A 12692-nucleotide genomic window follows, 5' to 3' on the forward strand; every position below is an offset into this window, starting at 1 on the left:
TCAACATGGATCAACACTATCTGTATGGAAATGGCTTCATAATGGCTCATCAACAGCTAACCTTCAATTTCTGTATGTCCCCACAGACATTTACAAGACTGCCATGCGGCCAACAGGGGGAAAACCGACAAACTAGTTTGATTTGAATGTTGATTCGATATTTCATTGGCAGACAAGATCAAAGACCTGAAGGGCTGCATATGTGTTCCTCTAACAGCCTCTCTCATACCTCTTTGATCTCCTTCTGCTGGTGTGTCTTGGGGTCATGGTGGAGTAAACACTTTCTTTTTCATTTTCTCTTTTCCTGTGTCCCACTCTTCCGTGTGTGTTCTCTCTCTCGGACTGAGTGGCACTTTAGGACTCTCAAGACATCTGTAGGAATTCCTTATGCTTTGACTTGCAGTCCACCCATCTACCCATCCACCATGACATCTGACATCGCTGACAGCGGCCAGACCTGCAAATAACGTACTACAACTGGGAATAAACGAGCCCTTTGATATCCAAATAATATAACTTAGAATGTGCTTGTGTGCTTGTGCAATTGTGCGTTTGTGTGTTTGTTTGTTTGTGCGTGCGTGTGTGTGTGCGTGTGTGTGTGTGTGTGTGTGTGTGTGTGTGTGTGTGTGTGCGTGTGTGTGTGTGTGCGTGTGTGGCGCTTCGGAGCAATATTCCATTTTGCCAATGCGGCAAGAGTTTTCGACCACGCCCATCAAAAAAGTCATTAATACATTTAGTCCGTAAAGGTTGAAGAGTTAAAGAAACACGATGGGTCGATCAGGGACAATGTTAATCGTTGCTTCATTAATTCGCCTCCTGAGAAGCGGGTAGCCTTTGCTCTGTTGGCCACCAAAGCGCGTTCCCTATCTTGTCAAGTGCGCGCTCAGGGAGGATGGAAGGCTATAAATGCGATCTGGGCGCGTGAAATGTGCCGGGCTGCGCTCCGACCCAGCCGCACAAATAGGTCCACCATATTTAGACGGCAGCCTTTCAATTCTGAAAACAAGCAGAAGACTTCTAGGATTTTCTTCGTATGGAAAGCGAACGTGCCGCAAACATATTTGGAGAGAGGGGTAAGTGTTGTTTTTATTTGATTGAATTGAATCTCCGTAGCTTGATTGGCCTTTAGGTTATCCCATTGTGATATAGCGTTGTAGCAACCACATTATGTATTTAACAATATATACACTATATAACAACGGTTATATAGTGAAAAGAAATATGTGGCGTAACATTGTGTTTTGCACAACCATGATGTAAATCCAATTGTCCGCCTTTTTTTCTTGATTGCGTTCCCGTTAATTGTGTGTTTGTTTGTGTGTGTGTGTGTGTGTGTGTGGGTGTGTGTGTGTGTGTGTGTGTGTGTGTGTGTGTGTGTGTGTGTGTGTTTTTTTTTGGGGGGGGGGTGCGCTAGAGAGCGAGAGAGAAAATAAATAAATAAATGTATTTATAAATAAATAAAAGTTGTTTAATTCATCTCTCCCTCCCTTCTTCCTTCTTCTCCCAGTCCCTCCCTCCTTCATACTTGAATTTATACTAATTGAGCTTTCAACCAAAGCCCCCCACCCCCTCCCAGTCCACCCTGAACGCACCTGCTTTCACACAATTACAGACACCCACACACAAACACACAAACACACACCGATACACCGCAATTGCTCTCTGTGTGGCAGAAGAGTGGGGGCCTTTTAATATTAATTGTGCGTCAAGCAGTGCATTGTGGGAAGCTAATGAGTGTGTATGTGTCATTATTTGTTCATCTGGGAAATTTGGGACGTAATTAAACAAATTTGTTTTGATTAAGCGATCGGTGCACCATAGTGCTGCATGCTGTGTCGGAGTGTGTGCTTATGAGTGTGTGGGTGGGTGTGTGGACATGCATGTCTGTGTGCGGGTGTGTGAGGGCGTTTGTGGGTGTGTGTGTGTGTGTGTGTGACCTTGTTAAAATTCCAGGCTTTCAGCTGCTTTGATTAGGTTCACACCTTTATGGCAAAGTCATTCACAATGCGCTCACATGTACTCTGTGCGTTTGTTCCTTTCTCCTGACCACTTTCATTATAAACCCCATCTGACGGAGAATCCCAAAACTCCAAACTGTAAATCCCCAGCTTTGGAAATCCTGAACTCTGGAAAGAACTGTAGAACTCTAAACCCCTACTGTAGAACTCTAGAAATCAAACCCTATCACTGTTAACTCTTGAACTCTTGACCTCTTGACTCTGGCTGTACATTTCTGGGAGTCAAACGTATCCATGCTTTCATGAAATCTGTTTTCTGAGCATGAATTAATTCACCATCACAAATGATACAGCATGAATTAATTAATGTCACAAATGATACAGCATGAACTAATTCACCCTCTCAACCCTTACAGCATGAATTCATTAGAGGCTTTACATATTTAACCGGAGCCAATATGACCCTGTGCTCCTATCAAGACTTCAAAATGATAGATGTATGGATCGTGTCGCTTGATCAATAACGAAGTGAAGCCCCAGGGACGAGGATGGGTGGGGGGGGGGCTTTGTGTGCTTACCTATAGGTATATACACACACGTGCACACACACGCACGCACACACACACACACACGCACGCACACACACACACACACACACACACACACACACACACACACACACACACACACACAATGGTGCCTTAAACTGAATGTCAGAGTAATCAGAGCAGAGAAGGAGGGTGAGGAGGTTGGGAGGGGGACACCACTCAGCCATCTCTTGTTGGACACATCCAGAACCCCGTATCTCCGTGACCACGCTCCCCCACCCGTCACCAGCCCTCCCTGGGATAAAGGCCCAGCACAGCAGCAGACAAAAGGGCTGATGGAGTGTGGCGGGAGATTGGCGCTTGCTTGTCAGGAGTGTGTGTGTGGGGGGGGGGGGGGGGGAGGTCTTTTGTCTTGAGGTGGAATCTGTCGGGTATCTCAGTGAAAAAATAGGGCAGGATGCACACACATTAACACACACTATCATGTTCACACACACACACACACACACTCACAGACACACTTTCATGCTCACAAACACACACACACATACACACACAATCATGCTAACACACACACACACACACACACACACACAGAATCATAATCACAAACACACCCATAATCATGCCGAGACACACACACACAAAAACAATCATGCTAACACAGACACACATTCATAATCCAAACACACCAACAATCATGGCGACGTACACACACATACACCCAATCATGCTCTTACACACACACACACACACACATACACACAATCATGCTCTCACACAAGAACACCCTCAAGGAGAAAACAAACATCAAGGAGTAAATATATATGTGCAAATACCCCCCCCCACACACACACACACACACACGCACACACACACACACACACACACATACACACACACACACACACACACACACACACACACAGGTCATGGGGAAGTTTGGGAAGACTCCTGCCCACCCATTTGTGATGTGAGTATTAACTGCATAATCCTCGGCCCAGCTCTTGCAACCGCAGAGAACACAGAGCCCCCCTCCCTACCAACAGGTAGTATCACAGATGGTATAGAGATAAGTTAATGTGGGAACTGTATGGTGGCCACATGTGTGGGCACATTATGGCAACCCTACAGATTCCACATTGACTTATCTCTTAGCTGGTAAATCACTTGCTGCTTGGTGAGTTTCACACCCCAAACACACGTATTTACTTGCGCTTGTAAGGAATATTTAGAGGCATATATGTCTTAGTTCAAATATTTGTTCTATATGTCATCAGCCATCACTGATACAGAGTGTCTGGTCACTAACATGGGTCTCCCAGTTCCTCCACTCTGTAGTAAATACGAAAAAAACCCTAATATTTTTTATTGCTGATAATTCTTGGGACACTAGACACCCAGCTTGAACCAAGGACGTTCCCGAAAAACCAGGTTGTCACACACACACACATACACTCATACACATGCATGCACAATCAAACAAACACATACACCCAGACACACACCCACACAGACACACAAACATACCTAGAGTGCATCCAAAACACTTGAAGCCTGACAGTCTGTTTCCAGGCATTATTCCCAGAACAACAGCAAATTACAGATCATCACCTGCAGTGTTTTCAAGATGTTAACCAGAGTGCGGTGTTGTTCCACTCTAGCCCCTCCACAGCCCTCCAGAGTCTCTGTTTATTATATACACAGTTGGGATTACTGCGGTGCCCTGCCGTTTGGACCTAATTGCTTGTTTTTTTGTTTGTTTTTGCTCCGCTGAGACGTCGCCACTCCAACCACTTCTACCCAGATGTTTTATTAGTGTTCACGATCACTCTCTTTTGTTCAGAGTACATTGGATCTCAATTGCCTCCGGAGAGGTTTTTGCAAGCAAACCTATGATTGCTTTTTTCAAACAGATTTTCTTTGTATCGTCAGCATAGAAATAGACCTTGCTGTTTAACATACTTTAATAATCCTGTGACGTCGGAAATGCAGAGGTTACAGCAGCTAATTACAGAAAGTATACATAACTAGTGCAAGTCAACAAACATACAGTACGTACTACAAATATAAGGTGCAAAGTGAATGTTAATATAATATGAATGATAATGATTCCAGGGTCGCTCCTTGTCCAGACGGTCTGGAACCCTTCAAAGATGGCAGAGCAACTGCAATTAGATCCTGAACATTTTCAACTGAATTTAATAATCTGAATGACTCAATGAGCTATTTATACTTATTGAATTATTAGAGAAATAAATTATGAACATGTTGAGAAACAAAATACATAATACACGAAGATTCCAGCCACCTATTTTATCCGCTAATTCTGACCTTATTTACTTAATCTGTCAATATCCTTCAGGATCACCGACCGGTCAGGGCTGGAGAAGCTGGTAAACAGATTGAGCCTATATGTGCTCATGCCGACGGAGGTTGTGTTTGCATGAGGACACTCCAGCGGGCGTACACACTCCTGCTTAAGCTGCTACGCCTCGGAAATGAGACAATCAGTTTGATGGAGAGGCTGCAGGAGCAACCAACCAAGAGGCTATCGGTGTCGGAGTTGAAACAATATGAATAATATCTATCCTGCCTTATATCACGTATATTCCTTTCCATGTTAATATATTATCTATATAGTTATCTTTTATATAGGAGTACACTTTAATAATATAAATTGGATCATTGGATACATAATGAATATGATGTTTTCATATTTGTTGGTCAAATGACAATTTATGTTTTTTTGCTCAAAGATGTCTTGGTTAATGACCTGTGGCAGACAAAGCCATATTCGATTACTTTCTCCTTATTTCTTCCAGTTTTCTACCATCCTTCATTCCCCCTTGCTGTGTCTACTCAGACCCACATACCGAAGATTAAGTGGTGGCATCTTTGTGTATCTCTAATTCAGCTTCATGGCGGCTTAACGACGGACCAGGCTGTTGAGAGCACGCTCTGTGTTCTAACTATAGGTCAACACGCTCACTCCTAATAAAGCAGCCATTTTGTTCCTACACTATTAAGTTAGTGGCTTGGTAAATAACTCATGTACTTTGTACACTCATACGGTTTAATAACTTTCATCTTTCCCCCTTACGTTTCCTTCATTTGAGAGTGCTCGGTTGTTCACCACAACCAAGTCTTTCTCATTAAGGAGTCATTGCTGTGCCATAAAACATCAATATTTCTCTCTTTCAATACGGCATATCTTTCATAGATCAGGCCAAGAGCCCGACCCGGCCCGAGCCTGTGCACGTTCTGTCCGAGCCCGGCCTGGCCCGACACATTAAGTGTAATTAAGAGCCTGAGCCCGATTTCAACCCGACAATTTTTTTAATACATGTGTAACTTTGTACACATTTGTTACTTAGGCCTACTCTGCTAAATATATTTGTAAGGGATAATGTATAGAACGCTGGTCATTATCGAACAGGACACCGACGCGCAGGTGGTGCGGAGGTGTCTTGCTTCGCCCTGAAGGGGTTTATTTTCGATAATGACCGGCAACGTTCTATACATTATCCCGCTTATTACACGGCTACTTGCCAAAACTAAAAAATAACTTCACATGGTGTGTCTTTTTACAATAAATTTGTTACCAACATTCGTAGTGTTGATCAGCAGAGAAATAGTCCGCCAAAGACGTTGACGTCATTTAGCAACCGAAGGCGCTGGGGTTGACAAGTTACCGGACTATTTACGGAGCGATACCAAAGATGTCATTAGAGGCTAAAGTCCTTTGTTTTCCTTGACAGCGGTCAATTATACTCATGATTATACTTAGCAACGGTGAATTATCAAATATAATTCACAGCCGGAAGATGTGAAGAGCACATGCAAGTGAACGGTGCGTTCCACGGATTGAGAAGACCCATGTAATAAAGGCCTATAATATTTCTGATTATGGAATAGATTTCTCCTCAGATAAGGCCAATAAAACCATGATTTAAAAACAACAACAACAACAACAACAACAACAACAACAACACAAACGCTCGATCAAAGGCCCGGCCCGACCCGGCCGAGGATAGTGATGGGAAATATCGGCCCCGGGCTTGGGCAGAGAAACTAAACTCTACTCTTGCTACAACCAGAATGTTTGACTCCCCTTCCCTGGGAACCCAAAACTACCAGTAGCATGGGACCTGTAGAGGGTAATTTGAGTCTATATTTACAATTTATCCTGTGTTTTGAAAACTTTGTGCATTTAAATTGAGATGGAGGCAAGGATCAACGCAATTCATAGCTTTTTATCTCAAATGAGTTGTTGTAGTATTTGTTTTTCCTTTAAATCCAACGTATGTGTACCTAATGACAGGTCTGATGGCGAGGCTCTCCTAGGTGTTCTACTCCGTCCTCCATCCCCCCTATGGAGCTGATCCAGGCCGGCCCGGCCTCCTCCCTCTCCCCCCAGCAGGCCACAGCTGGCTGCTGGGGGGCTGGATCCATTGCGTCCCTCTCCCCATCCCTCCTCCCCTCCTCCGCAGCACCGCCCCGGCCGGACGGCTCCGCCCTACCCAACACCACCTGCTGGAACTGGACCCAGCCGGGCCTGGAGGACAGTGAGACGTCCCCCGACCCGCCCGGGTTCCTCCCCACCGTGGCGGCCATCATCATCCCCGTCATCTATGCGGCGGTGTGCGCCGTGGGCCTGGTGGGCAACACGCTGGTCATCTACGTGGTGCTGCGCTACACGCGCACCGAGTCGGTCACCAACATCTACATCCTCAACCTGGCCATCGCCGACGAGCTCTTCATGCTGGGGCTGCCCTTCCTGGCGGCCCAGAACGCCCTGCTTTCCTGGCCCTTTGGCAAGCTGGTGTGCCGCGTGGTGATGACGGTGGACGCCATCAACCAGTTTACCAGCATCTTCTGCCTGACGGTGATGTCCATCGACCGCTACCTGGCTGTGGTGCACCCCATCCGCTCGGCGGGCTGGCGCAGGCCACGGGTGGCCCGCACAGTGAACGGCACGGTGTGGGCCATGTCCTTCGTGGTGGTGCTGCCCGTGGTGGCCTTCGCAGACGTGCTGGAGGACGACGGCAACTGCAGCATCGTATGGCCGGAACCAGCCGAGGTGTGGAAGGCCTCGTTCATCGTCTACACGTCCACCGTGGGGTTCCTCTGCCCCCTGCTGGTCATATGCCTGTGCTACCTGCTCATCGTCGTCAAGGTAACGGCGTTGTTTTTTGTAGCAGAGGTTTTTTCCTCTCGAAACGACTTCCAGGTTATTGTGTAAGCTGTCATAAATGCTGCTGTAGGTCTACATCTAAGATTGTTAAAGAGAGAGCACACTTCTCCACCATTAAGAAGTGATTGACAACCATGTTGGATACCCTGAACCAATCACAAAGTCTAAAGTTGAAATGGTCTCATAGACGGGCTGGCACCTGGTGACCTCAAATGAGGTATTCTCACAGCGTATTTCACTCACTGAGAGCTGACAGATGGCAATGCTTTTTCCAACAAATTACACTCAAATGATAGCTCTACAGCATCTTTAAGGAGCAGGTGTGGGGTTAGGGCATCTAGCACAACCAGTGCTTCATAATTGAGATCAGAGAACCCCTCGTGCCCATGTGTTTCTTGCTTTGTGCACTCAAGGGAAGAGATGAGAGAGACAGCTGTTATGTTTTTTAAGTTTTTCTCCCGTCCGTTTTGTTTTGTGTATTGGCTACCATGTCTTCTCTGTGTAGGAGTACACATTTCCTGGATTTGAAAACAAACAATATCATTAACACTATTTCTAAACTCCTTAATCTCCATATTTTTGAGCGACATGTCACAACGCTAGGCAAGGCAACTTTATTTATATAGCACTTTTCATACACAAGGGCTTCATATATAAACATTGTCATACAATAAAATAAAATAATAGATAAGTAAAAGAAAACATATGCAAAGAAATGAGTAAAATAGATCAGCATTTTAGAAAGTGCAATGTATTTAAGATCCGATCAAGTCTCTCTGGTACCCACGTCGGGACTCCAAGCCGACCTAAAGGAACTTGGTCCTTTCTCTGGGACTCCAACCCGGATTCTAGTCAATTTCTATTCTAGGACTCTAACCCAGATTCTAGGACTCTTACCCAGACACACGTCGGGACTCTAACCATGAACCAAAGGCCTTATTCTGGGACTCCAACCCAGACAGACGTCGGGACTCTAACCCAGACAGAACTCCAGCATTTCTCTGGGACTCCAACCCGACCTAAAGGAACTTGGTCCTTTCTCTTGGACTCCAAGCCAGATTGTACGACTCTTACCCAGACAGAACTTGGGTCTCAAACCCTTATCCTTTCTCTCTGGTATCAGATCATGTATCTTTCTGGTAAAAATAGAAAATAAAGGGAAAGTTCAAAAGGCATTTTAGTAATAAAATAGAAAATAAAGGCAAAGTTAAAAAAGCTTTATTAGAAAGTGCAATGTATTTAAGATTTAGCAGAAAGCTAAAGCAAACATAAAAGTCTTCAGTCTTGTTTTAAAGGTAGTCAGGAGTTGGGGCAAGTCTTAAATCCTCAGGGAGTTTATTCCAGCTATTTGATGCATAGTAACTAAATCCTGCTTTCCCATGTTTCCTGTTTACTCTGGGGATAATATAAAGAAGGCTTATGTAGTGGAAGCATATCAGTTAAATATTTTGGGCCTAGACCATGTAGAGGCTGGAAGTGGTTTTCCCTGCTTTCTAATGTTGAATCCCCAAGACTAAACATGTGTTCGCCTGACAGCCCCTACAAACTGCGTAATGAGATAAAAACATCGGGTAAATGACATGGTAAAATAGTAATGCATTTTACAGAGCTAATCTCAGCTGCATGTCTCTTTCTAAAAAAGGTGCGGAGCTCCGGTAAGCGGGTGCGCGTCACTTCCTCCCGGCGCAGGAAGTCGGAGCGTAAGATCACACGCATGGTGGTGGTGGTGGTGGCAGTGTTCGTGCTGTGCTGGCTGCCCTTCTACGTCCTCAACATCGTCAACCTGCTGGTGGTCTTGCCGGGGGATTTCCGGGGTCTCTACTTCTTCGTGGTGGTGCTGTCCTACGCCAACAGCTGCGCCAACCCGATCCTGTACGGCTTCCTGTCCGACAACTTCAAGCGCGGCTTCCGCAAGGCGCTGTGCCGCAGCTCACGTCGGGTGGAGAACCAGGGTGAGAGGGTGGCGGCGGGGGACGTGGAGCTACGGCGCCCCACGGGGGAGTGGGGTGGCATTGCGCGGCCCCAGCCAAATGGAAACCAAGTGGGGACCGAGGTGGTGCATGGCTGCCCTGAGGAGGAGAAAGAGGAGGAGGAGAAGGAGGAGAAGAACAGGGAGGAGGATGATGATGATGATGCTGGTGCAGGGCCAAGTGGGGAGTGCACGGCTGTAAGGAAGAGTAAGGAGGGTGCAGGAGTGGGGAAATCTAGATCAGAGGGGTCCCTTGAGGTCAAGTGTGACCCCACATCGGCATCTAGACAGACACTTAGACAAGGGGAAGGGCTGGCGCTGGGGCCCACGGAGGCATGGTGCACTCTGGGTAATAGAGGTCAGATCAACAGCTCAACTCTGCAGGACACCGTGAACCAGAGTGCAATGCTGGAGGTCAGCTATCTGTGATGAAATAATCCATAATCAATGACATGTTTTAGTCCTGCTCACTGAGAGGTGAACGTGTTCTAAGAACTCTCTGGGACCGCAAGACTTACAGCATATCTGCTGCTGATAGTTTGGGATTGGGATGCCACCTGGGGTTGCGTTGTCTAAAATGCACGTGGGGTCGAGGTAGAATGCAGACTTATGGCCTACGGCAGTGGGAAAACAGTGAAACAGGGGTACTTTGAAGGATTGCAGATGGTTCCACGAAATGTCTAAAAGACATTTTTTTAAGAAGGGATGGGAAAAGCCTCATTAATTGTTTCCTTACCCAATACGTTTTGTACTGATCAAAGGGGTACATGGCTGAAAAATATCTTTGAGGGGGTTCATTATTAAAAAAATTGCTTACCGAACCACTGGCCTAAGAAAACAGATAATTTAATAGGTTTGAATGGTCTCACACAGATCCCGAATAGACAAACAAACTGCTGATTGAGTCCTAAATGTAAGAAGTTGGGCAAAAAGGTTAGGAAGCACTAGAATAGAGTAGTGCTCTTCCAGGGTGGGATCAGTTATGTTTGATTGTAAATTGTACAATGGAAAACAAGAAACTACAGGGACACGCACCAACTCAGGCACACGCATGCATACACACATGCACCCATGCTCGCGAAAACACACACACACAGACACACACACAAACACACACACTCACACACATAAACACACAGAGGCACTCAGAGGCAGATAGATTGAGCTGTGGCAGGGCTGCACATTAAGACATGATAAGATGGACGAGCTAGGGCTAGCTAGTGGGTCCAGAGTGGTGACTTCGGTCTTGGAAGGCAGATGGAAAATATCCTGTAGTTAACACCTGAAAATATCATAACAATATGACCAAACCTAATTCATATTTAATTATTTTGTTCTAAAGCTGCAAAGATGATCATTGTTTGCTAGGCTGGTTAGTTAGACACATTTCTATATTTATTTTTATGTTTTAAGAAAGTTTTTGTTTTGATTAAGTGTCTTCTCAGGTTAAAAAAAAGGTGAAACCACAATGATTGTCACTCGCACTAACTTAAGCTAATTCAGTCTTATAACTATAAAATTCTAAAATCGTATTTTGTTATTGTTTGGGTCAATATGTCACTAGTCATGTTTCCATCTAAAAGGTGAAGCGAATATTTAGAAAGTTCGCAAAAAAGAAATTCGATTTAGGTGCGTTTCCATCAAGTGGTTGGAGCGGAAAACTACACACATTCCAGGGCTTGTCGTATCCTTTTGATAACAGCCTCTCTTAGGTCCTGATGTATAGTGGAATTGCGTTGTTTTCCATCAAAAATAGCTGTAGGGGAGACCGGGTACGGTTGTAACACATTTTTCTTCAGCACCTCAAACTACATTTTTTTTGAAGCTACAGTTCTGGACCTTTTAGGCAAAGTACACACATTTGTCTACAACAAGTGGCAAACACTTAAATCTCCTCAACTGTATCACGGAATTTGTGAGATTATGACAAATACAATGTATACCTTTGTTAAAACCTTCCCCACTAACGGGGTAGATTGTAACAGGTAGACAAAATGCAAAAAAAAAACAATGGGACTCCATTTGATATGCCGATTTAATGATAAGTATAAACAACAGGATTTGAAAATAGATTCACCAAACAAAGTATTCTTAAACTGTATTGTAAATGAAGACATATGCATCCTGTGTGTGTATGTGCGCGTGTGTGTCTGTGTGTGTGTGGGTCTGCATGTGTGTGCAGGTGTGTGATACAAAAGCCAGCCTGGCAAAATCCAGGCTGGATGCCATCTATAGCCTATGCCTATATGAAAAATGGTAGGCTACATCCAGTTACTGTAGGTATACAGAAAAAATAGAATCGTATAACACACAATCCATTCCTCACATAGAGAATAAAGACCATATTAATGTTATGAACAAAATATATAAAGAATAACGTTTATACTTTGTGTGTGTGTATTTGTGTCTCTTGAGAGAGAGCTGAGCAGTTGTTGTTTTTTGAGAACAGGGCCACATCTTCAACATCTTCTCTGGTAACAACTTTATATGTAAGGGGATACAAAACATGTGTACAACCTACCCCGCCCTGTCATCCATTGCTAAACTAGCTGTATTGGCATGGTGCTTTGACATTAGCAAGGGAGAGATACACCATTCTTTACTAGAGAAACTATAGTTTGACCTGATATAACTCGTACAACTTTATCTACAACGGTAAAAGTACTAGAAAAAAAAACATTTTTTTTCTAGTAAAAAAACATATGGTAACACTTTCTTACCATAAAATTTGGATTTCTCTTGTAACTCCTGGAAAAATGGCGCCAAGTAGTGGAACATTTCCTTGAGTGATCGTAAAGGAAGGAGGAGACTTGAAACTGTCACATGGCTCATATCTTATCCCTGATTGGTGGAATTGGTGGCGTTACACTCACCCCGTGTTACAACTATCCCCGGTCTCCCCTAATGTTTTTTTCTTCGATGACAGCAAGGAAAATTTTTACCTTTTCAGCGGTCTACACGTATCTATTATTCACATTGGTCATCTGTTCCATGGACGTATTTAAAGGATACATTGTACA

The 12692-nt window shown here is 44.6% G+C and overlaps 1 protein-coding gene across 1 annotated transcript; it reads left to right on the plus strand.

The window, feature by feature from the left end:
* Positions 1–6881: 6881 nt before the first annotated feature.
* LOC307071548 (somatostatin receptor 3) lies at positions 6882–10101 on the plus strand (the record flags this gene model as incomplete). The annotated part of the gene is made up of 2 exons (XM_079730562.1): positions 6882–7685; positions 9346–10101. The coding sequence occupies 2 exons, from the start codon at positions 6882–6884 to the stop codon at positions 10099–10101; spliced, it is 1560 nt and encodes a 519-aa protein (XP_079586688.1).
* Between the last annotated feature and the right edge of the window lie 2591 nt (positions 10102–12692).

Source organism: Pollachius pollachius (genome assembly GCF_949987615.1).
Source record: "Pollachius pollachius genome assembly, chromosome: 2".
Lineage (NCBI taxonomy): Eukaryota > Metazoa > Chordata > Actinopteri > Gadiformes > Gadidae > Pollachius > Pollachius pollachius.